Source organism: Sycon ciliatum, chromosome 6 (genome assembly GCF_964019385.1).
Source record: "Sycon ciliatum chromosome 6, ocSycCili1.1, whole genome shotgun sequence".
NCBI classification, from domain to species: Eukaryota; Metazoa; Porifera; class Calcarea; order Leucosolenida; family Sycettidae; genus Sycon; species Sycon ciliatum.
In genome coordinates, this window is record NC_088648.1 from 10,365,406 (window position 1) to 10,391,913 (window position 26,508).

A 26,508-nucleotide genomic window follows, 5' to 3' on the forward strand; every position below is an offset into this window, starting at 1 on the left:
TCGCTATTGCATTATAACCCGCGCTGATATTTACTTCATGTTTTAGCTAAGCTTACAATAGGGGGTGTTCGTAGCCGCTAGGGTCACTTCTCGTTTCTCCCTCTTCTTGTCCGGAGCAATAAACGTCCTTTAGGTTACGGTGACCTTGTTGTGTGAGTGGTTGGGCAGTAGCCGTATATTGCGGCTGAACGCTACTACTAGCGGGATACCCGGTTACGACATTTGGCGCTGCGAGCAGGGTCTGCCCACCACTCTACAAAGGACGGCTAGATGGCGGACGGCTAGATGGCGGAAACTAGCAATTGCCAGGCAGAAGAGGTCCGGAGGGCGCTCCGCGATGGAGCGGCGGCCTTGGAGGCAACCGGGCGCGAACGGCCTGCCACGCTGCTGCGGAGGCTGCGTGGCGAGCTGGTTCGGTTGCAGCGGTCATCGGAGGGCTTCTTCTCCTCCTTCGTCGGTGCGGATGCCGGCAGGAGTGAGGATTCCCCTCCGGTACCAAGGCGGAACGGTTCCCTACCCCAGAAGCGGCGACGAGAAAGCGAGGTGTCTGCCAACGTCGCACCAGGAAAGAGGTCCTGTTCTGACCTACAGCGGGTGAAGCGGGAGGAGCGGTGGCAGGCGCATTTGGCCAAGCGAGGTTGGCCCGCGGAGAAGCCTCGCGGTGAGGCGGCGGCAACAGTTGCCGCAACTACTGCTGCAGCTGCCGTGGTGGCAGCGGGAAGTGTGGCGGGAGTTGTCAATGCTGCACCTCCCAAGAAGCCCTCCTATGCTGACGCGGTCCGCGGCGGGCCAGAAGGTCAAGGTGACCAGGTCGCGATGGACCTGGACACTGATCTCGATTACGGAGGCACGGAAGATGAGGAAGAGGTCAGCGCAACTTACACCGGTCGGCTACGGTCGGTGGTCGTTAAACCAGTCCGGCCACCACCGCCACCACCGCCGGCACCTTCAGCGGAACCCCAATGAGCGCCTGCTCACGCGGACATCGTGTATACTGACTTGTATGTATTGCTAACGCATGATCTACATGTGTATGTATGTCTACCTCTCCTTCAGTGAACCAATGCTTGCATATGAACTAGTCTGCGGCATGCTGTTGTGCTGTGTGCGTCACCTGCTTGCGGTTAGCAGTCACTTGCTCGCATGGGTTCAGTTACGGGTCGTGACCGAAACTCTGGCAAGGCTTTAGACTAGGTGTGGAACTGCGGTTAGTTCCAAATCATGTATCAGCATTGACTGTGGTTCTGATCAGTCTGAGTAGGTGTCATGGTTGGTTGCGTTGTCTGTACGTCTAGAGGCTTGTTGTTACCCTTGAGGGCATTGGTGGTTTGTTCGGAACAGCGCTCTGATAAGGGTCTAGTGGTTGTGATTCGGTGTGATCCGATGGAGTTGATGTATCCTGGGAGCCTGTGGTTAGGTCAGGTTACAGTTGACGAGGATAATTTAAGAGTCTGGTGGCGCCACCAGGGATAACGATGTACTAGCATACTGTGTGCGTGTGTGTGTGCGTGTGGACCGAATGCACAGAGGTCAGGGTGTCGGGACGGCTAAGGTAACAATGGACAGCTCTTGATGAGCTGGTCGTGGGCGATCGGGAGTATCGCGCGAAGACCTGGGTCTTCGGTGGGCCGCTAGGAAGCGCTAGCGGGCCCAGTGATAGTATAAAGCAACGTGTTCGTCGCTGGGGAGTCAGTTGGTGGTTGTTGTACCTTGTTTCCTGACGGATTGTGCCTGGGTCCTGTCGTCCCGGGTTTTATTTATATTTTTGTGTTCTTAATTTGTTGTGTGCGTGAGAGGTGCGATGGCTCAACGAGGGCAAAACCAGGGTGCTGCCGGTGCAGCGCCCGTAGGTGGTGGTGGCGCTGCTGCTGCGGGGGCAGCTGCGCTTGGAGGTGTTCCTGCTGCAGGAGCCGCTCCAGCGAGAGCAGGCGGCGCGGTTGCTCGGCCTGCTGTTATGCCAGAGACCTTTGATGGAGAAGGAGATTGGCAGGAATACTTGGCCTATTTCATACAGTGTGCGGAAGTCAACGGATGGCAGGATACGCAGAGGGCCCAGTTCCTTGGGGTGAGGCTGCGCGATGCGGCTCGCCGGTTCTTCACTGCCTTGCCTGCTGCTCGACGAGTGAATTGGCAACATCTCTGCGCTGATATGGGCAATCGGTTTGCCCCTGCTGCGGTTGCAAACCAGTACAAGGCCCAATTCCGTACGCGGCGACGGAAGGCGGGTGAGGACCTACTGCGGGTCGCTGATGACCTTCGTCGCTTAGTCGTCCGGGCTTACCCTATGATGCCAGATGCGGTTCACGATGATTTGGTGCGAGACCAATTTATCGAATCTCTTACTCCAGTGGCACACTTGCCTTGTGTATATTGACGACATCATCGTCTTTGGCCGTACGTTCGCTGAGCAGCTTACCCGGCTGGAAGAGGTGTTCGCCAGGCTGGCGACAGCTGGACTCCGTCTCAAACCTAGTAAGTGTCACCTCTTTAAAGATGAGGTTGAATTCCTAGGCCATGTTGTAACGCGGGAGGGAGTTAAGACTGACCCCGCCAAGGTACACCAACTCGTCCACTGGGCCCGTCCTGCTACAGTTTCAGATGTCCGTGCTTTCCTAGGCTTCGCTGGGTATTATCGTCGTTTTGTTCGTGATTTTGCAACTCTTTGTCGGCCCCTCCATGCCCTAACTCAGCAGAAACGCTCGTTTGAGTGGACATACGAATGCGAGCACGTATTTTGTACATTGAAGGACAAGTTGTCCCGTGCCCCAGTGTTGATGTACCCTCGTTATGGGTGCGATGCCCCACGTTTTGTTCTAGATGTGGATGCTAGTGGGGTGGGGTTGGGCGCGGTGCTCTCCCAAGCTGATTCTGAGGGCTGCGAACGGCCCGTGGCTTTTGCCAGTAGATCTCTTACCGACACGGAGCAGCGGTATGCGTCCACGAAGAGCGAGTTGCTCGGCATTGTTTGGGCCTTCCGGCACTTCAGGTGCTATTTGCTGGGTAGGCCATTTCTGGTGCGCACGGACCATCGCGTGTTGGAGCACTTGTCTCGGTTTAAGGATCCCCCTGCGATTATCGCGCGTTGGTTAGAGTTCCTCAGTGAGTTTGATTATGTTGTGCAGTACCGTGCGGGGCGGTCCCATGCCAACGCCGATGGCCTATCCCGACTTCCTGGGAAGGCGTCTGCGGTGGCTTCTGTCTCTGCTAATACGGTGGCAGAGCATGTAGTACCCTCACCTTTGGTGCAGCGTCGCGGTTGGACGTTGCAGGACTGGCGCGACTGCCAGAGCAGAGACACGGATTTGTCTCAGTTAGCTACGTTGCTCAGCGGTGATGAATCTGCTGAGGTCGCGGACTTGACAGGTGTCAGTCCTGCTTTCCGGTCTTACTGGCGAGGACGCCAGCGCATGTTCGTTCGGGAGGGGGTGGTGTGCAGAAAGTGGGAAGATCCATGCGTCTCTGTGCCACCCAGGACCCAGGTACTGGTTCCGGTGAACCAGAGGACTGCGGTTTTGTCTGAGTACCATGACCACGGGGGTCATTGGGGAGTACAACGCACGTACGCGCAGTTATCGCTAAGGTTTCACTGGTATGGAATGAAACGGGACGTCGAAGACTGGGTCGCAAGCTGTGAATCGTGTAGCCAGAGACGTAAGCCAGCGCAGAGAGGGCGAGGCGCCCCTCTGCAAGTAACATGGTGTGGCTACCCTTTCGAAAAGATTGCTATGGATCTTATTCCTAACCTGCCTGAAACTGTGAGAGGCAACAAACACATCTTAGTTATCGCAGATTATTTTACTAAATGGGTAGAGGCCTACCCACTACAGAGGATGGACGCCGAAACCATTGCCTCAGCATTTGCTAGCGAGTTTGTTGCACGCTATGGTGCGCCGGAAAGTATACATACAGATCAAGGCCGGAATTTTGACTCTGCTCTGTTCAAACAAGTGTGTAGCCTGTTGGGTATTAGAAAAACACGCACCACAGCGTATCATCCAGCCAGCGATGGTCTCGTGGAGCGTTTCAATCAGACGCTCGAGAAGGTCTTGTCACACTATGTGTCGGATCACCAGCGGGATTGGGACACACACTTGCCCGCCATGTTGTTGGCGTACAGGGCCACGCCACAAACCAGTACAGGGTATACCCCGGCTTACCTGTTGTTTGGTAGAGAACTCTGTTTGCCACAGGATGTCGCCTACGGTTTACCCCCGGTCACGACGGCTCGGGCCGAGACAACTGCAGGATACGTCAAGGAGTTGCGACTTTCCCTGCAAGAAACACATGCGTTTGTGCGGGACAAACTGCGGGCGGTACATCGCCATCAAGCACATCTCCATGACGCGGGCGCAGTGCTCGTGTCGTTCGAAGTCGGCGATTTGGTGTGGATGCTGGTGCCCGCAATCCCAGTTGGAACTTCAGCCAAATTTGCCAAACTAATTTGGCGCGGTCCGTTCGAAGTTATGACAAAGCTGTCGTCTGTCCTGTACAGGGTGCGGGACCCTGTCGGGAAACGTGGAGTCATGATAGTCCATGTAAACCGGCTGAAGAAGTGTCTAGTGCGTCCGCAACACCTGCAACCAGTACCGGAGGAGGTCGAGCCCGTGGGTGATTCCGGATGCAACCCCGCTAAAGTTCGACAACCTGAAGCGTACCAACCCGATGCCACAGACCTTCTGCACCGGGACGAGTGCGATAATGGCGAAACTTATGGTGGTGAGCCTGCCGTTATGGCACAAGTGCATGCTCCCATTCCTCAGCTGCCACCAGTAGTTCAGCTGCCACAAACGCCTTATGCCATGGCGCGGCCGCAAAGGAATCGTAGACCGCCGGCACGGTTCTGACATTTCATGTTCTTAGAGAAGGTGCTGTGAACTATTATAATAATCATGTGGCATTTAGCAATACCATAATTACCGTTCCTAAACGAAAGCGTTAGTGAAATACCTTGGGTAGGTTTAAATTCCCTCCTTTCCCCTCCATTCATTGCTTGCGCTACGCGGACTCTCTGTACAGTCTTTTTCCATTTGTTAGTTATTCCACCTTTGCAAAACACGAGGACGTGTCTTTTGCGAAGCCGGGGGAGATGTCATATCCGGCAATGCTGCAACTGTGACTTTTCCTACTCATGGCTAGATGTATGTTATTATTATTGTTGCCCGCGAGCATCATGCATGCAGAGCTGTCCTAACGTATCCCCTTACCTCTACCTGTACATCTGTGTACTTGTTGTAATGTACTAGTAGTAGTATTGATCCACGCCGCCATCATCTTGCCTCTAGCTCTCCCCTGACAAATCAGTTGGTGACAGTGCGACATATTCATACCTGTCACCGTCGTTATGGTCTGGTGCGCATATACATGTACGTCCGTACTAGTACTAGTAGTACTGAGTACTCTTAGTCCCGCTGATGACAACGTAGGACCTCACCTCTATAGCCGGTGCTATTGCTGTTGCACTGAACAATACATTAGCAGCGTAACTGCTTCTCAGCTGGCATGGTCGTTCGCTATTGCATTATAACCCGCGCTGATATTTACTTCATGTTTTAGCTAAGCTTACAATAGGGGTGTTCGTAGCCGCTAGGGTCACTTCTCGTTTCTCCCTCTTCTTGTCCGGAGCAATAAACGTCCTTTAGGTTACGGTGACCTTGTTGTGTGAGTGGTTGGGCAGTAGCCGTATATTGCGGCTGAACGCTACTACTAGCGGGATACCCGGTTACGACACATGTATATACCTAGTGCATGTCTACCTCGTGTTCACCAAACTGATCAGTGTTAGTCTTCTCCCATCTCCTAGATACTGTAGAATCCACACAGTCTACTAACAATACAATGACGTCATGACATTGTAATAGTACTTTAGGTGCCGTCCGTAAATATCGAACTTTTTTCACCAAACGAATTATTTTAGTTTAGACCCAACCCCTCCCTCCCTCCCCCTCAGAACGTAAAAATTGTTGACATATACATGCATACATGTATACAACAAAAGTCGCTAGTGTGTCACTTCTCCTATGGCCATGTGCATGTATCGAACTTTTCTGAAACGAAATTGGTCAACCCCCTCCCACCCCATAACGAAATTATTTCGTTTCGTGAAAAAAGTTCGATAATTGTGGACGACCCCTTACTTACTTCTATGAAGCAATGTATTTGTGGCCTTCCAAAGTAGTTCCGTGCTTTGCGGACACAAAATAGCAACTTTAGCGTTTCGTTACTTTCTCCGAAGCAGTGGTAGGGTTTGAAGCGTCTCCTCTACAATATCCACTGTACTAGGTTTAGTAGTGAGGTATCTGTGACTTTCAGCACTTTTCAATGACAATGGCGGGACCAAAGAGACCCGGCGACACCTTTTTTTTACTTTCTCACTTCCTCAGGCTCTGCAGTGTCGCCTCCCACTGTCCCAGGTACTGTCTGTAGACTGTCTGTAGTAGGAAAATGCTGGCCAGTTCAGTTACATGTACTACAAGTTAGTTGCACAATCATGTACATGTAAGTACTTGGTTCGCTGTTGTTTGCCGTCACCATGGTCACTGGGTCTGGGAACACTGACCCGCCGCTCGTAGTCGTAGTTGAACTGAGAAGCACAATGCAGCTTGTGCTTGCTTACATGTACTGCTCGTTATACCGACCTGTCCGTAACAAATACCGGTAGTAGCAGGGAAGGAAATTCCACAAAGGTTGGCGAGCCGCTACGTGTTGATAAGAAGTTGACCGAGTACTCGTAACGTTATAGTGTGTACCCGAGCTACGAGCTGTGAGGCGAGGAGAGACTGAGTGGACTTTGTCCGACTCTTGAAGCTGCACATGCGAGGTACCTAACTGACATGACATTGTTTTTCTTCGTTTTCATCTGCTCAGTTTCCGGGTGCATTCACTCGCGTCAAAAGATGTAGGTACCAACACCAGCAATAGCAATAGCATGCTCGCAGCTGGGTCGCTGACAGTCCCAGTAGTCACTAGAAGGACATTCACATGATTCCAGCAGACGATGCCAGAATATTTCTGCAGCGCATATCCAGGATATCACCTCGGCTAGCGCAAGCCTTGTTGGCTAAGTCAGTATGCACGGCTGGGTTCCACAGCACTACATTGCAGTGGGTTGAAGGACTGGAGTCCAGCCATCCACACAACATGTTAACACTCCATGCCAAGCTCAAGGTGAGCACTGCTTGTAGTCACTTTGTTTTCTTGTGTTTTGATGCAAACACTTGGATGAGATTTACCTTGCCATGAATGTTTCGACTAATGCAAGTCATGTGTGTTGTGTGCGCTCATATTATGTACAGTGCTGCTCACTGAAATCCAGTCGTGAGAGTCAAGTGGGCGCCGAGAGTCAAGTTGGCGCCGTGCACCTTTTCGCAGCCCAGTGTTCGCAGGTCTAGGGCTGTGCAACGCCCGGCGCGTACTTGAGAAACTTACTTGACTGGATTTCATTCAGCAGTCTTGTAGTTAGAGCATTGAAAGCATAATTAATTATTACAATCATGTAGTTTCCATGTTTTGTATGCTAGTGAGCCTAACGTTATGACTATTATGATGGGTGTGTGTGAATGTGTGTGTGTGAGGGGGGGGGGGGGGGGTGATCATTGTGAGGATGTGATTCTGGGCTGCAAACACGTGAAAGACAGAATATGAGTTCCCGTATGTCACGTGATTGTCGCCTTGGATTCAACCAATGACAGATCAAAATACTCGGGCTGGAAAGCGTGGTCACATACACAGGACCACGTACATTGAAACCTGTCCAAGACGACCGCTCAAGGGACCTTCAAAATGTGGTCTCTGTTGCCAGGTGGTCTCCTTGTCCAGTATCATTTGACTGGCAATAGCATCCCTTGTGTCCTGGTTGCAGTGGTCTTCTAGGACAGGTGGTCGCCTTATCTCCGAGTGGTCGCCTTGACAGGTTTAACTGTACAACACTGATAGTGTCCAGAATGACAACAAAGAAGTACTACAATGTAGTGCAGCAGTGACTATCATGTACTGACATGTGACAAACTGAACTGATGTGCATGCCCCAGAGGCCGGAGCAGAATCGGTCTGGCCTACATGTAGTCCCCGTGGTCTGTAGTGTTGTAGTGTGGGCGGCTCCTATCAAGTCAGGCCACCGTATACAGACGCATACAGACTAGTGCGCACTCTAGCCTAGCTAAGCTGACGGTAAAACATTTGTGGATGAATTAAAAATCATTTTTGCCCAGTAAATCGAATAGGCTTGGTGTAGTGCCGTACTGGTATGTGCAGTGACTTTGTCTTTGAGTTTCCAGTGTTCTCTGTTGGTGTATCTACTGAAGTCAGATTGAAGTCACGGTGTGGCGTGTGTGTGTGTGCAGTTGTGTTGATTAGCCATGTCCAGACCAGAGTGTGGGTCATGCAGAAGTAGTAGTAAGCATGGCAAGCTGCTGAAGTGTCTCCACTCATTGTGTGTGGAGTGTTTGGAAAAATACATCAGTGGCAAGGGCTCTGTGGGATGTCCTGAATGTGGAACAACCACTCCACCACCACAGGGAGGTGTGCCCTTGCTGCAGTACCTGCCAGACAGTGACGTTTCTAGTGATGGGGTTGGAGAGGAGGTAGCTGCTGCAAGTGCTGGCCGTAAGAAGTTGTGTGATGAATGTGCTGAGGATACAGCAGCAGTAGCTGTTTGCATGGACTGTGGTGATAAGTTCTGCGCTGGCCATGCCAATATGCATCCAACCTCACGCAGGTCATACAAACACAAGGTTGTGCCACTCAGTGAGGCCGTGGGCCATACAGGTGATAGAACATCAGCCAGCCAGCACAAATGCTCATTCCACCCCTCGTTTGTACAGTGTTCGTATTGCTTAAGTTGTGAGCAGCTAGTGTGTAAGCAATGTGTAAGCAGTGGTGATCATGCTGCTCACAATGTGCAGACTATCACTGATGCATCGTCTAGCATTCGTCAGTCCTTGAAATCCAAGCTGACTAGCACATCACATGGAAGTTGCAGTGTGTTTGACGAGTCGATCAAAAAGTCTGAAGCGGCACTGAGTGGACTCCGTGATGAGACTGAAGGCTTGTCCTCCCGGATCAACGACGTTTTTGGTGGTCTGAAGAAAGCCATTGAAAACCGTCAACAAGAGCTTCTGGATGAGGTGGATCGACTGCAGTTGTCACATCTTCTTCCCCTTGAAGAGCAGAACCGGCAGATTCTTGCTGGTGCCTCGTATAGCAAGAAAGTTCAACATCTGGCAGAGAACTGCAATGAGGATGTGAATTTCTTGAAGATGAGTGGATGGCTGGAGGAAGCAGCGAAGAATGCTGTGAGTGCGTCCGAGAGAGATGTGAAGGGGTTTGCTGTGGGAACTCTATTGTTTTCGCCATGCCACTTCGAGGAACTGACTGCGGCCATTGCCAGAACTGGTGTGGTGAGTGACATTGGTATGCTGTCATCGGAGAAGAGTAGCATGACTACTGCAGCCAGTGTTGAGGAGGGAGACGACCTTACTCTGATCATTGAGCCAAGGAATGGCCACGGTGATAGTCTGGCTGTGACGGAGGCACACTTGTCTGGTGTTCACGTTGAAGTAACATCTGCGGACAACACCACCGACACCATTCATCCTGTGCTGATGCCCGACAGTAGTCCTAATGAAGGCACTAACATGATTGCAACGTACAAGACGACCGGAAAGAAGGGATCAGTGCAGGTATCAGCCATGATTGGAGATCACCATGTAGCTGGAAGTCCTGCAACGGTTACCATCGTGGATCCCCAATTACGGTTTGATCCCAGCCAATGTCATGCTGATCTTGTACTGTCAAACAACAACCGAACGGTTACTCGTGGAGCTACTTCTAACGGGAGCTGGAGGTCAGTATGTGGCATGAGGAAATGGAGTAGCGGCAAACACGAGATATCCCTCCGTCTTGATCGCATCACTGCTGGTGACGTTCGGCACATGTTCTTCTTGTGTAATGCCCAGCGTCCACGACTAGACATATATCAAAATGGAAGGACCACATCGTTTGGATGGTACAGCAATAGGACTAGTGGTGGTGACTGGACAGGCAGTGCACTGGGTCAGCCATGGAGAGCCGGTGACGTCGTTCATATGTCGTTGGATTGTGACAATCACACGTTAGTCGGTCGCCATGAGCATACCGGAGCAACCGAGACACTGACCAACGTGACAGGGGAACTCTACCTCTACATCAGCCTGTATTACGGTGGAGACCAAGTTACTATTTTGTGAAGCTTCAATCCGCTTGATCCACAAGAAGGCGGTTATGCGTGCATCTAATTATATAATGTGTGTGTGTGTGTGTGTGTGTGTGTGTGTGTGTGTGTGTGTGTGTGTGTCTGTGTGTGTGTGTGTGTGTGTGTGTGTGTGTGTGTGTGTGTGTGTGTGTGTGTGTGTGTGCGTGCGCATGTATGCATGTGTGTGTGTGTGTGTGTGTGTGTGTGAGAGAGAGAGAGAGAGAGAGAGAGAGAGAGAGAGAGAGAGAGAGAGAGAGAGAGAGAGAGAGAGAGAGAGAGAGAGAGAGAGAGAGAGAGAGAGAGAGAGAGAGAGAGAGAGAGAGAGAGAGAGAGAGAGAGAGAGAGAGAGAGAGAGAGAGAGAGAGAGAGAGAGAGAGAGAGAGAGAGGAAGGCATCAGACTGCAGAGTAAGTGACCCAGTACCCCTAATGGCCTAGCCACTCTGCCATTTGTTGTCCCCTAGCTCGCTCGCTCTCTTGCTCTCTTCTTCTTCATAACAATCATCATGCTATTCACTTTAGCTCCATGATTTCTCTATGTGTATAACACCCTTGTGTTTATTGTCATAGTGAACTGGTGAATGTATTAGCACAACTAGTGACTACATTTTCTGACGTTTCCATTGATTCTGTTTCCTACTCTGTTTGTTATTGTGTTTATTTCTGCTGTGGTTGGCTCCAAAGAACTAGGGAGTCATTTTCTACGTTGCATTTATGATAATCAATGAGGTATGCATGTGCATTTCAACCGACCACTGTTGCTTTCACCACTATTGTGTTCTGTGTTTTACCCTTACTGATGTTCTGCATGACCTGCTGAAAAATTGTAAAGGAGATAACTGCATGAGACGATGACAAGAAAGTGGGAAACGGTCTTGCATGTTGATTGTATAGACCAACCTCCCTCTCCGTATTGAAAGGTGTATGAGTCACCAAGCAACCCACACCCTAAGGGGTACTATAGATATACTAAGCTAGAAAGTAGCGGAGGGAAGGAATTCGGAAAGCAATGATGTACGCATGCTCTTGTAAACCAGTACATGGTATGAGGAAATGGTGTGCAGTCAGACCTCGCTTACCCGGACCTCTTTTATCCGGATCCCTCGCCCTCCGGAAGAAAATCGCTGGTTACTGTAAGTCGACAAATTTTCGGCCCATTCAAATTTCGGCCTCCCAGGGCTAAAACCCATTTCGGCCCATTCAAATGTCGGCCTCCCAGGGCTAAAACCCATTTCGGCCCATTCAAATTTAGGCCTCCCAGGGCTAAAACACATTTCGGCCGCACCAAATTTTCGGCCTGTACTGCTGCCGCCTGTATACACTGTCACACTGAACCTTGCAAAACAAAATGTCGGCCGCAACAAATTTACATGACCAGGCCGACAATAGCCGAAATAAATATGCGCCGAATATTTGTTGACTTGCAATACCAATTTACAGCATATGCCATGCACACATACCGTACGTGTGTTCAATTATCCGGTTCACTCGCATATCCGGATATTTTTTGTGGAAAACGGATGTGTGCGGTTAAGCGAGGACTGACTGTATTGGCAATTATGAGATCAACTTGATGCTCTTACGGATGATAGACTGACTGCTCCATGTGGGAACAGGCTGTGTTCTTCTTGTGGGATGTCCAAATTTCTATGACTGCTGTCAATGTGGAAGGACAATAATTTTCCATTGGTGCACAAGTATCAATGTGAAAGATAATGGTGTACTAGCTGTGCTAGTACTTGTTAGCAACAATCCGAACTAGCGCACACACTGCACTGCTTGCTTTGTACTGCATTCAAGACTGACGTCATGCGCTTTGTTTTGCTGCGTAATCACAAATGGCACCAGCCCATTTTTGCGGAAAAGAAAAACAAATCTTGCTTGCCCTGTTGTGCTCTTCCAGACAACGGATCGTGCTTCAGCAGTGTTTCTTTTCCTTTCGTAGCTTTGCTGCCAGCCCGAGTGTCACCTCGACACTGTATTTCTTCAGTATGTCTGACCTTACTGTCGACACTGTCAAGGCAATGCCTTGCCAAGCCCTCCGCGGCGAGCCTTCTCAGCGCGGCTTGAATCCGAAAGGAAACTTAGTAAAAAATTAATATTTTACAGGACCGTTTGCTGGCACAACTAGTCCTTGGTAGTGAGGTCTGCTCCGGCCAGGAGAACCAGCAACATGACAGTGCGGACACGGCTCGCGAGCCCAGAAGCCCGACGTGCACCAATGCCTCCTCCGCCAGCTCAGGTGACGCGGGCTCATCAACGGATCTCTGCGCTCCCGTACGGGACGAGGTGTAGTCGGCTTTGTCGGCCGCCATTTTATCATTATCGGAGAGCATTGTGCCGCTCCTCACCCAAGGCCAAGGCAATGCGGCAGCTGCCGCCACTACGCCAGGCCAAGCTCCTGTAACCCACCCGATCAGCCACCTGCACCAGCTGTGCCCAAGGCTGTGCAAGAACGTATCTTGCGAGGGGAGTTCGTAGATTTTTCAAGTTTGTTGCCTGAAATTCTTGCACACTTCCGGCCCAACATTCCGGCTGGTGCACAGCCCGAATAACGATAGCCAGCTAAATATCGTTGAGTCGGATGACGCGAAGCAGGTGCGTCGCAAGGTTCACGATAATTACACATGTAGCTACCCGGCTCGAAGCATGGACCACATACATGTCTGTTATCACGGCTGCTGCCCTACACCGCACTGCTGAACTGATTGCGTACCAGCAGTTGATCCTGACTGCTAACTGCCAGTTCTTCCCAAGCGCGTGGCTAGAGTACGACCGCCAGCTGCGGATGCTCGTGGCCCAGTAACCAGGCACGAAGAGGTTGGACACCATCGACGTGAACCTATGGCAGATAGCCGTCACAGGCCATGCACACCCAAAATGCGCTCAATGTAAGACGGTCCATCCAGGGGCGGTGTGTGTCCTTTTCGTCCCGAAGCCAGCAGCATTTACCTCCAGTGGTCCCAACCATACCAGCGACGGCCAAGAAATCTGCCGCAACTTCAATGGAGGTCGCTGTTCTTCGTCGTCGTGCCGCTTCTCCCACACCTGCAGCCAGTGTGGCAAGGACCACCCATGCATCATGTGCAACCAGGGGCAGCGCGGAGCCAATCGGCCACCCCGCCGCTCCTAGCAGAATGGCTACTGAATCGCTTGACTCGGTACGTAGCTTCTTTCCTATACACTCTGCAGACACCACACTGCTAGCTGACCACTTTGCCCGCCTGTTACGTAACCACTCAGATCAATCATGTGTTGCGTATGTTCTCCATGGCCTGCGCCGTGGCTTTACTCTTGGATCTGCAGGCCAACACGACATTTCGGTTTTCTCTAATAATCTACCATTGGCTTTCACTCACTCGGCATTTATATCCGAGCAATTAGCTGCTTCCTGCGCCCGCAGCGAGACCACAGGCCCATTTCCGTCACCTCCATTTCAGTTCATGCGCCGCTCTGGTATTGGTGCCATCCCCAAAAAGAACGGCAAGCCGCGAATGATCCACCATCTGTCTAGTCCGGAAGGCACCGGCGCGAACGACAGCATTCCTGCCGAGCCGCTCTCTCTGCACTACGCGAGCATTGACAACGCGATCAACATCATCATGTCATGCCCACAGCCTGTGTATTTGTCCAAGCTCGATGTACGCAGTGCATTTCGGCAGATCCCAGTCCGCCGTCAGGACTTCGCTGGGAAGGCTCCTACTACTACGAGCGCTTTCTGCCTTTCGGCCTCCGCTCCAGCCCAGCCGTCTTTGACTCAGTAGCCACAGCAGTCAACTGGATCATGCAGCACGAGTTTGCTATAGATCACCGGCTTCACTACCTCGATGACTTTCTCGATATCTCCACTAGTTTGGCTGCAGCCAACCAGCAACTCACCATCCCCCTCCGGGCGTTCACGTATCTCGGCACTCCTCTTTGCTCCATCCCAGCTCAAAGGGCCATCACCATCATTGACCTTCATTGGTATTGTCCTAGACTGCGAGCGCCACGAAGCTCGGCTACCAGAGGACAAGCTGTCCGAGATCCGTGCGCCACTCATGGCTACTATCAGCGAGCGCAGCATCGGCCAGCGTCCACTCGAGTCCCTCCTGGGGAAGCTCACTTTTGCTGCCCGAGTCATCGTTCCTGGACACACATTCATGCGTGAACTATGATCAGCGTGCCCTGAACTGTATCTGTGTATGCGAGTGCGGTGCATAAAGCCCACCTTAAGAATGGGTTTGCCGGCCCCTTAGTACTAAGTAGATGCGTGGCTTCTAAAGAGGGTGTTGAAGGGCATCCAGCGATGCCATGGTACGGCTGCACTCACCCCTCGCCTTCCTATAACTATGCCAATCCTACGACACCTGACGGATGCACGCCGGAAAAGTAGTATCCTGAATGGCCATGACAAGCTGCTCTACCAAGCCGCCATGCTGCTTCTTTGGATTTCTTCGGTGCGCTGAATTCACTAATGGCATCACACGGGGCTGTACTAGCTCCCCTGGTGACGGACGCCTGCAACTCTTCCTGCTTTCATCCAAGACGGACCCATTCGGTAAAGGCGTTACTAGTGACATTGGCCCGTCTGTACCGCCGTACTGCCCGGTCCGTGCCATTGTTAGCTACCCATTTGTCACTCGTCGCGAGGGACCGGAGCAACTCTTGTTCGTACTCTCGAACAGACAGCAGCTGACCAGGCAGTCATTCACAGTAACAGTATGGTCTCTTGTCGCTGCGGCCGGTGTACCATCCCAGTCGAACTACTCCGGGCATTCGGTCCACATTGGTGTAGCCACCACCGCTGCTATGGCTAGTGCCCCCGACTCCTTCTTCCGAGTGGCAGGTCAGTGGAAAGAGCGATGCGTGTCTATGCTACATCCAGACTACAACAAGCGCATAGCGCCAGCTATCGTCCCGGCTTGCTGCCGTGCCATGGATGCCATGATCCCCAACCCGGGTGAGTAATGAGCTACTGAACTCTAGCTGCGCAATGCTTGCCTGTGCTGACATTAATTGACCCTTGCTGTGCGTCAATAGTGCTTAGCTAACGGAGTGCTGGTTTCATGGGTCCACTCTCACAACTGGTGTTATCTAGCTATTTGCTGCGGCTCTGCCTTGCGCTATATTACATCCATTTAGCATTGCAGCTCTACGTTGAGCTAACAGCAGCTCTACTTTGAGCTAACAGCAGCTCTACTTTGAGCTAACAGCAGCTCTACTTGGAGCTAACAGCAGCTCTACTTTGAGCTAACAGCAGCTCTACTTTGAGCTAACAGCAGCTCTACTTTGAGCTAACAGCAGCTCTACTTTGAGCTAACCGCAGCTCTACTTTGAGCTAACAGCAGCTCTACTTTGAGCTAACAGCAGCTCTACCTTGAGCTAACAGCAGCTCTACTTTGAGCTAATCGCAGCTCTACTTTGAGCTAACAGCAGCTCTACTTTGAGCTAACCGCAGCTCTACTTTGAGCTAACAGCAGCTCTACTTTGAGCTAACAGCAGCTCTGCTCTGAGCTAACACCAGCTCTACTTTGAGCTTCAAACCAGTTGTTTCGAAACCAGCACTCCTCAATCCAAAGATGTCTCTTTGTTGACTTGTTTGTGTGAGGGATGGGGCTAATGGTGTACTAGCTGTGCTAGTACTTGTTAGCAACAATCCGAACTAGCGCACACACTGCACTGCTTGCTTTGTACTGCATTCAAGACTGACGTCATGCGCTTTGTTTTGCTGCGTAATCACAAATGGCACCAGCCCATTTTTGCGGAAAAGAAAAACAAATCTTGCTTGCCCTGTTGTGCTCTTCCAGACAACGGATCGTGCTTCAGCAGTGTTTCTTTTCCCACCATCCCTCCCTATCCAACTTATTCACACCATCATAATATTATCGTACCCACTAACCGGGTCCACTCTCACAACTGGTGTTATCTAGCTATTTGCTGCGGCTCTGCCTTGCGCTATATTACATCCATTTAGCATTGCAGCTCTACGTTGAGCTAACAGCAGCTCTACTTTGAGCTAACAGCAGCTCTACTTTGAGCTAACAGCAGCTCTACTTGGAGCTAACAGCAGCTCTACTTTGAGCTAACAGCAGCTCTACTTTGAGCTAACAGCAGCTCTACTTTGAGCTAACAGCAGCTCTACTTTGAGCTAACCGCAGCTCTACTTTGAGCTAACAGCAGCTCTACTTTGAGCTAACAGCAGCTCTACCTTGAGCTAACAGCAGCTCTACTTTGAGCTAATCGCAGCTCTACTTTGAGCTAACAGCAGCTCTACTTTGAGCTAACCGCAGCTCTACTTTGAGCTAACAGCAGCTCTACTTTGAGCTAACAGCAGCTCTGCTCTGAGCTAACACCAGCTCTACTTTGAGCTTCAAACCAGTTGTTTCGAAACCAGCACTCCTCAATCCAAAGATGTCTCTTTGTTGACTTGTTTGTGTGAGGGATGGGGCTAACATTGTTTTGATGGTGTCAATACAGCAGCCACACTGGGAACTGGACAGACAGTGAGCTGGGTGATGTGCTTGGCTGGCTGGAGTGGATACTGGAAAGCTGGGTCTCTGGCCACTGATCTAAATCAGCAAGCTGACCTACTCAGTCTCTACAGGCGGAGTAATGGTTGATGCCGGGAACACGAAGGATATGATGTGTAGGCAGGATTAACTGGTCACTGTCTGTATCGTTGGTGATCTTCAGTCTTTTTTCCCATGCAGACAACATGGACAACTAACCTGCTCAACATTGAAGTTGGCACGTGTGTCCAGAGTGAAACATAATTCAGGGTGCTTGAATGCATGTTCTATGGCATATTATTGTTTCCTTCATGGATCAGTGCCATGTTGCGTGTGTTAGGCAGCGTGTTTGCGGATCGCTAGCATTTACCCATTCTTTGCATGACACAGACATCTAAATCCCAGCGCGTTCCATCAACACTGTTGAAATACTTATTCTGACTCTGACAAAGCTGGCCCGGCAGTGTGTACTGCTTGATTGGGTTGCTTCTATTCTCATTGCTCTCACTGCATATCTATCATAAGTTATGTACATGTAGTTGATTCCTGAACTCACAGTATGGGTCACCAGGGTGGGTCACGGTCCCTGGTGTGCGCTCTCATGTTTGACTCTGACCTTTATACTGCAAGTTCTTTTTATGCTGTGTGAACATTCCACTGTGGGCAAACACAGTTTAATGTCTGTGATGATACAGCACTGCTGACCTCCACTGACATAGTCCTGTTCCTCAATCATATTATTCTAAATTAACATCTTATCTGCAGTAGCACCGTGTGGACTGTATCGGTGTTAAATCGGTTGATAGGTGAATAGTTCACACATTCTTTAGATAAGTAGAGCTAATATGGACTTTACTTGGGGAATTTACCACTCCGGTCTTCTACTCATTTTAGATTTCATTTCCATTTAAAATTTTAAAATTTTCACTAGTATTTTTGCAAATGTTTACGAATTGAAGCTTGAGCCTTCAACTGCAGCCTCGGAATGATCATAATTATTGTAATGTTCTGCCATAAAAGAATTTATGAGTTTTGATCCAATGCTCACACTAGCAATGACACAACCAAGTCCTTTTCTGTCGTTACTCAGAGTTTCGTGTTTTAAAGAATCTCTCATCATGTGACAGTATGGTGTGAGATATAATACTCAACTCTGAGTACCGACAGAAAAGGACTTGGTTGTGTGATTGCTGAGTGAGTATTGACTATTGTATTACTGCCTCTGTTCACTGGACATAGAGCACAATACCGTGACAGCCTGAGGATCTTACTCTTGGAATACTGTCTAGGACTATACACAGAGGCAGTAGGCTTAGCCTTAATAGGTTCTGTGAAAGTGCTCAATACCTGATCCAGGCAGAGCGGTGTACACAAAGGCACACAACTGTCTGATGATTGGTTCAGCCATGAAACTCTGAGTCACAACGGAGTTTGCCCAAGGTTTTCATTGTGTGCCTTTGTAATAATATACCGGTAATTGTGTCTATGACTGGAAAACCTTACACACACACACACACACACACACACACACACACACACACACACACACACACACACACACACACACACACACACACACACACAGGTTTTGCTGCAGTGGAGCTTGCGTAATGTGTCTATGACTATAATAATGAGTTTCGATCTGTGGCCGGAATTTTAAAAAAAGCTACCAAATTAGCGAATATAGCGACCAGAAAAGTGGAGTAACGGGATTCTTCCTTGACTGACAGTCTGTAACAAGGTGTTTGTGCCTGGTCAAACCTTCCGACTCCCTACCAGCTCGAAGTAACGACTACTATGTGAGTGTGTTACTCTACACACACCGGTACATGTGCCTAGTGTATGAGTAGTACAGTACCTCGTGTTCACCAAACTGATGCACAGTGTCAATCTTCTCCCATCTCCTGTAGAATGCACACACTACTACGTTTGTAGTATGTGTTGTACTATCAATTATTATCATGCCATTGTACTTTTAGTTACTTTGTTGCAGCAATGTTTTTGTGACCTTGTAAAAAGAAGTTCCATGCTTTGCGGACATAATATAGCAACTAACTTTAGCGTCACGAGTTCGTTACTTTCTCCGAAGCAGTGGTAGGGTTTGAAGCGTCTCCTCTACAATATCCATTGTACTAGGTTTGGTACCGTAGTGAGGTATCTGTGTGACTTTCAGCACTTTTCAATGACAATGGCGGGACCAAAGAGACCCGGCGACAACTAATTTTACTTCCTCAGCCTCTGCAGTGTCGCCTCCCATGATCCCAGCCTAGTACTAGTAGTAGTAGGAAAATGCTGGCTAGTTCAGTTGCACATGCTTGGTTCGCTGATGTTTGCCGGCACTGGGTCTCACTCTGGGAACACTGAGCCGCCGCTCGTACAGTCGTAGTCGTGGTTGAACTGAGAAGCACAATGTAGCTTGTGCTTGCTTACATGTACTGCTCGTTTTGCCGACCTGTCCGTAACAAAATTAATACCGGTAGTGGCAGAGAAGGAAATTCCACAAAGGTTGGTGAGCCGCTACGTGTAGGTAAGAAGTTGAACAGCGGTTAGTTGACCGAGTACTCGTAACCTTATAGTGTGTACCTGAGCTGCGAGCTGTGAGGCGAGGAGAGACTGAGTGGACTTTGTCCGACTCTTGAAGCTGCACATCATCAGCACAATGTTCGAGGTACCTATTAAAATGACATTGGATTTCTTCGTTTTCATCTGCTCAGTTTCCGGGTGCATTCACTCTCGGCAAAAGATGTAGGTACCAACACCAGCAATAGCAACAGCATGCTTGCAGCTGGGTCGCTGACAGTCCCAGTAGTAGTCACTACAAGGACATTCACATGATTCCAGCAGACGATGCCAGAATATTTCTGCAGCGCATATCCAGGATATCACCGTGCCTCTAGCGCAAGCCTTGTTGGCTAAGTCAGTATGCACGGCTGGGTTGCACAGCACTACATGCAGTGGGTTGAAGGACTGGAGTCCAGCCATCCACACAACATGTTAACACTCCATGCCAAGCTCAAGGTGAGCACTGCTTGTAGTCACTTTGTTTTCTTGTGTTTTGATGCAAACACTTGGATGTGATTTACCTTGCCATGAATGTTTCGACTGATACAAGTCATGTGTGTTGTGTGCGGTCATATTATGTCCAGTGCTGCTCAATGAAATCCAGTCGTGAGAGCCAAGTAGGCGCCGTGCACCTTTTCGCAGCCCAGTGTTCGCAGGTCTAGGGCTGTGCAATAGGCATTGGCGGATAGTGCTCGAAAAGGTGGCAGATTCTGCTCGAAAAGCAGTGAAATTGGCCGGGCCATACAACCCTTATGGCGGGAAATCCCTCGAATTCTGCTCCATTACTTTATCCACACACCAAACATGCATGAAACTTTCCAGAAAAGTACCGAATTCTGCCAATTTTTCTGCCGCCATTATCCCCATATGCCTACTGTGCAAAGCCCGGCGCGTACTTGAGAAACTTGACTGGATGTCATTAAGCAGTCCTGTAGTTAGAGCATTGAAAGCATAATTATACAATCACGTGTAGTTTCCATGTTTTGTATGCTAGTAGTGAGACTAACATTATGACTGTTATGATGGGAGTGTGTGTGTGTGTGTACATGTATGTGGGGGGGGGGGGGGTGATTATTGTGAGGATGTGATTCTGGCCTGCAAACACGTGGAAGACAGAATATGGGCTCCCGTATGTCACGTGATTGTCGCCTTGGATTCAACCAATGACAGATCAAAATACTCGGGCTGGAAAGCGTGGTCACATACACAGGACCATGTACACAGAAACCTGTCCAAGACGACCGCTCAAGGGACCTTCAAAATGTGGTCTCTGTTGCCAGGTGGTCTCCTTGTCCAGTATCATTTGACTGGCAATAGCATCCATTGTGTCCTGGTTGCAGTGGTCTACTAGGACAGGTGGTCGCCTTATCTCCGAGTGGTCGCCTTGACAGGTTTTACAGTGCATCACTGATAGTGTCCAGAATGACAACAAAGACTGAGTACTAGTACTACTAGTGCACTGCTGACTATCTACTGACATGTGCCAAACTGAACTGATGTGCATGCCCCAGAGGCCGGAGCAGAATCGGTCTGGCCTACATGTAGTCCCCGTGGTCTGTAGTGTTGTAGTGTGCGCGGCTCCTATCAAGTCAGGCCACTGTCTGTATACAGACGCATACAGACTAGTGCGCACTCTAGTCTAGGCTAAGCTGACGGTAAAACATTTGTGGATGAATTAAAAATCATTTTTGCCCAGTAAATCGAATAGGCTTGGTGTAGTGCCGTACTGGTATGTACAGTGACTTTGTCTTTGAGTTTCCAGTGTTCTCTGTTGGTGTATCTACTGAAGTCAGATTGAAGTCAGGTTGTGGCGTGTGTGTGTGCAGTTGTATTGATTAGCCATGTCCAGACCAGAGTGTGGATCATGCAGAAGTAGTAGTAAGCATGGCAAGCTGTTGAAGTGTCTCCACTCATTGTGTGTGGAGTGTTTGGAAAAATACATTAGTGGCAAGGGCTCTGTGGGATGTCCTGAATGTGGAACAACCACTCCACCACCACCACTGGCTGGTGTGCCCTTGCTGCAGTACCTGCCAGACAGTGATGTGTCTAGTGATGAGGTTGGAGAGGAGGTAGCTGTTGCAAGTGCTGGCCGTAAGAAGTTGTGTGATGAATGTGCTGAGGATATAGCAGCAGTAGCTGTTTGCATGGACTGTGGTGACAATTTCTGTACTGACCATGCCAAAGGACATCCAACCTCCCGCAGATCATACAAACACAAGGTTGTGCCACTCAGTGAGGCTGCAGAATATACAGGTGATAGAACATCAGCCAGCCAGTACAAATGCTCATTCCACTCCTCGTTTGTACAGTGTTCGTATTGCTTGAGTTGTGAGCAGCTTGTGTGTAAGCAATGTGTAAGCAGTGGTGATCATGCTGCTCACAATGTGCAGACTATCACTGATGCATCGTCTAGCATTCGCCAGTCTTTGAAAGCCAAGCTGACTAGCACATCGTATGGAAGTGGCAGTGTTTTTGACGAGTCGATCAAAAAGTCTGAAGCGGCACTGAGTGGACTCCGTGATGAGACTGAAGGCTTGTCCTCCCGGATCAACGACGTTTTTGGTGGTCTGAAGAAAGCCATTGAAAACCGTCAACAAGAGCTTCTGGATGAGGTGGATCGACTACAGTTGTCACATCTTCTTCCCCTTGAAGAGCAGAACCGGCAGATTCTTGCTGGTGCCTCGTATAGCAAGAAAGTTCAACATCTGGCAGAGAACTGCAATGAGGATGTGAATTTCTTGAAGATGAGTGGATGGCTGGAGGAAGCAGCGAAGAATGCTATGAGTGCGTCCGAGAGAGATGTGAAGGGGTTTGCTCCAGGAACTCTATTGTTTTCGCCATGCCACGTCGAGGAACTGACTGCGGCCATTGCCAGAACTGGTGTGGTGAGTGACATTGGTATGCTGTCATCGGAGAAGAGTAGCATGACTACTGCAGCCAGTGTTGAGGAGGGAGACGACCTTACCGTGATCATTGAGCCAAGAAATGGCCACGGTGATAGTCTGGCTGTGACGGAGGCACATTTGTCTGCAGTTCACGTTGACGTAACATCTGCGGACAACACCACCGACACCATTCAGCCTGTGCTGCCCACCGTCAGTAGTCCTAATGAAGGCGCTAACATGATTGCACCGTACAAGACGACCGGAAAGAGGGGTTCAGTGCAGATATCAGCCATGATTGGAGGTAACCATGTAGCTGGAAGTCCTGCAATGGTTACCATCGTGGATCCTCTTTGGTTTGATCCCAGCCAATGCCATGCAGATCTTGCACTGTCAAACAACAACCGAACGGTTACTCGTGGAGCTACTTCTAACGGGAACTGGAGGTCAGTATGTGGCGCGAGGAAATGGAGTAGCGGCAAGCACGAGATATCCCTCCGTCTTGATCGCATCACTGCCGGTAAAGTTCACCACGTGTTCTTCCTGTGTAATGCCCAGCCTCCACGACTAGACAGTTGGCAAACGGGAAAGACCACATCGTTTGGATGGTACGGCTACACCACCAGTGGTGGTGGTGGTAGCTGGACAGGCGGTGCACTGGGTCAGCCATGGCAAGCCGGTGACGTCATTCAAATGTCGTTGGATTGTGAAAATCTCACGTTAGTCGGACGTCATGAGCGTACCGGAGCAACCGAGACACTGACCAACGTGACAGGTGAACTCTACCTCTACATCAGCCTGTACAGCAGTGGAGACCAAGTTACTATTTTGTAAATCTTCAATCCTCTCGACTTTCAAGAACACAGTGATGTGCATGCATGCCTGCATGCCGGAACCGATCAAGTTGGTCAGGTCGTAACCAGACCAACCTTTTGGCCACCAACACATGCCTTACTGCTGAGGAGGTTATCTGTGCACGGCATATCTTACACGAAGTATGAAAGGCCTCCGTATAGCCGGACCTATCAAAAACCTTTTTCACAGCGGTCCTCGTGTTTATGTATGTTTGTGTATGCATGTCTTTATATACATGTAAACATGGATAAGAAAGGAGATTAGTCATGTATTGCTGTTCCTTTTCCATTCTATTGTGCATGTGGAATGCCGGCATCTTTTATTTTTATAAAGCACTCAGCCTGGAGTCTGCAACACGGTTATCAGTTCTCAAAATTTGTAACATTTCCAGCAATTCCATTGTGTAATGTGTCGCACTGTCCCTGTAAGCAGGAGTATTTCATGTATTTTCCTTTTTTTCTTTCCTACTCTGTTTGTTTCTGTGTCTATTTCTGCTGCAGTTGGCTCCAAAGGGAGTCATTTTCTATGTATGATAATCAATGAGCTATTGCAGTCATTTTCTATGTATGATAATCAATGAGCTATTGCAGTCATTTTCTATGTATGATAATCAATGAGCTATTGCAGTCATTTTCTATGTATGATAATCAATGAGCTATTGCAGTCATTTTCTATGTATGATAATCAATGAGCTATTGCAGTCATTTTCTATGTATGATAATCAATGAGCTATTGCAGTCATTTTCTATGTATGATAATCAATGAGCTATTGCAGTCATTTTCTATGTATGATAATCAGTGAGCTATTGCAGTCATTTTCTATGTATGATAATCAATGAGCTATACATTGTCACTGACTACTGTTGCTTTCACCACTGTGACTCTATACACTGCGTATAGGGGGGTTTCCCCTACTAGTGTGCGTGCTGACTGTTGCTTTCACTATTGTGTATGGGGGTTTCCCCTACTAGTGTGCGTGCTGACTGTTGCTTTCACTATTGTGTATAGGGGGGTTTCCCCTACTAGTGTGTGTGCACTGACAGTTGCTTTCACCACTATTGTGGGTTTGGTGCTTTTTCCTTACTGGGTGTGTGCACTGACCTGATGACAAACTGGAATTGAGACAACTTCACGAGATGATGAAAAGAAAGAACGAAACGGTCTGGCACGTTGATTGTGTAACTTAATTAAACCAACCTCCCTCCATGGACTGAATGGTGTAGGAGTCACCAAGCAACCCATACACCCCAAAGGGGTATAATGGATATACTGAGCGAGAAACTAGCGGAGGGAAGGAATCCGTAAAGTGATAATGCACACATGTTTTCTTCGCCAGTATATGGCACGAGGAATTGGATTACAGTAGAGTGCCGGCTGTCCGCACCCCTCGCGGCACGGGCTGTATGCACGGGCTGTATCCAGGGGATCGTTCAGATGAGAAGATTGTTCGGATAAGGGATCAGTCACACATCTATCTAAAACATGCATATTCCTGCAAGTTCAGTTCATCATTTTTCATTCTCGGAGGCAGTGCAACAGGAACTAGGCGCACTCCAGCTCCTCAAAGTGACACTGTCTTTATACATTTTGACTCCAACCGGTTATAATAAAGTCATCTTGTACATCGCTGGAATGGTGCTCCGATTGGGCGAAATCAGCAAAAACCTCACTGAAAAACCTGCAAATGATTTTTTCGCCAGCCCGGCAAGGCGATCCGGATAAAATCGATCATCCGGATAATCGACGTTCTACTGTAGGGCAAATATGAGATCATATTGATTGTATCACTTCTGATAAAGTTCTTCATCAGAACATGTTGTGTACTTAAGCTCAAATGTGGAAAGACCGTATCATGATTTGGATGGTACTGCTATAGGACCATTGGTGGTGACTGGACAGGCAGTGCACTGGGTCAGCCATGGCAGGCTAATGATGTCATTCACATGTCATTGGATTGTGACAATCACACGTTAGTCGGTCGTCATGAGCGTACCGGAGCAACCCAGACGGCACTGACCAACGTCACAGGTGGACTCTACCTCTGCATCAACCTGGCTTGCAGTGGAGACTAGGTTACTATCTGCCGTGAAGCGTTCAGTCAGTCCTCCACACGAACACAGGTATGGACGAGTGTGTGTGTGTGTGTGTGTGTGTGTGTGTGTGTCTGTCTGTCTGTCTGTCTGTCGTGCATGTGCACCCCCCCCCCCCCCCTAAAAACTTAGACCTTGATAAAGCATGGACATAATGGCCATGAATGACATGCATCAGCCATCCTACACCGGCATATGCGGCCGTGCACCCCCCCCCCCCCCTTAAAAGGGGGACCAGCTGCGCCCCTGGTAGGGGAGTAGAGGTGCAAACAAGTATCCCCAGGACATGATGCAACATGGCTTTGGACACTGGGCATAGTCCCCAGGACTGACATGATGCAACATGGCTTTGGACACCGGGCATAGTCCCCAGGACTGACATGATGCAAAAGTCATGGTTTTGGCCACTGGGCATAGTCCTCATCGCCACACTGCACACTGCACACTGCACAGTGATAGTACTAGAAGTGAACTAGACATGCTCTGTGCTGAACCTTGTGATAGATACACTAGACATGCTCTGTGCTGAACCTTGTGATAGATACACTAGGCATGCTCTGTGCTGAATCTTGTGATATATACACTAGACATGCTCTGTGCTGAATCTTGTGATAGATACACTAGACATGCTCTGTGCTGAACCTTGTGATAGATACACTAGACATGCTCTGTGCTGAATCTTGTGATAGACACACTAGACATGCTCTGTGCTGAACCTTGTGATAGATACACTAGACATGCTCTGTGCTGAACCTTGTGATAGATACACTAGACATGCTCTGTGCTGAATCTTGTGATAGATACACTAGACATGCTCTGTGCTGAATCTTGTGATAAATACACTAGACATGCTCTGTGCTGAATCTTGTGATAGATACACTAAACATGCTCTGTGCTGAATCTTGTGATAGATACACTAGACATGCTCTGTGCTGAATCTTGTGATAGATACACTAGACATGCTCTGTGCTGAATCTTGTGATAGATACACTAGACATGCTCTGTGCTGAATCTTGTGATAGATACACTAAACATGCTCTGTGCTGAACCTTGTGATAGATACACTAGACATGCTCTGTGCTGAATCTTGTGATAGATACACTAAACATGCTCTGTGCTGAACCTTGTGATAGATACACTAGACATGCTCTGTGCTGAACCTTGTGATAGATACACTAGACATGCTCTGTGCTGAATCTTGTGATAGATACACTAGACATGCTCTGTGCTGAATCGTGTGATAGATACACTAGACATGCTCTGTGCTGAACCTTGTGATAGATACACTAGACATGCTCTGTGCTGAACCTTGTGATACATACACTAGACATGCTCTGTGCTGAATCGTGTGATAGATACACTAAACATGCTCTGTGCTGAACCTTGTGATAGATACACTAGA

At 49.2% G+C, this 26,508-nt stretch overlaps 2 protein-coding genes across 2 annotated transcripts; both read left to right on the forward strand.

The window, feature by feature from the left end:
• The first annotated feature begins 8,354 nt into the window (after nt 1-8,354).
• LOC135820037 (E3 ubiquitin-protein ligase TRIM45-like) lies at nt 8,355-10,223 on the forward strand. Its single transcript, XM_065333339.1, has one exon. The coding sequence runs from the start codon at nt 8,355-8,357 to the stop codon at nt 10,221-10,223; it is 1,869 nt and encodes a 622-aa protein (XP_065189411.1).
• Nucleotides 10,224-20,750: 10,527 nt separating this feature from the next.
• LOC135819342 (E3 ubiquitin-protein ligase TRIM56-like) lies at nt 20,751-23,933 on the forward strand. The gene is made up of 2 exons (XM_065332532.1): nt 20,751-23,531; nt 23,792-23,933. The coding sequence occupies exon 1, from the start codon at nt 21,121-21,123 to the stop codon at nt 22,993-22,995; it is 1,875 nt and encodes a 624-aa protein (XP_065188604.1). The 5' UTR covers nt 20,751-21,120; the 3' UTR covers nt 22,996-23,531; nt 23,792-23,933.
• The last annotated feature ends 2,575 nt before the right edge of the window (nt 23,934-26,508 follow it).

Bases quoted from the DNA above. Each gene is read 5' to 3' on its own strand.
- LOC135820037 (XM_065333339.1), top strand. From the start codon at position 8,355: ATGTCCAGACCAGAGTGTGGGTCATGCAGAAGTAGTAGTAAGCATGGC.
- LOC135819342 (XM_065332532.1), top strand. From the start codon at position 21,121: ATGTCCAGACCAGAGTGTGGATCATGCAGAAGTAGTAGTAAGCATGGC.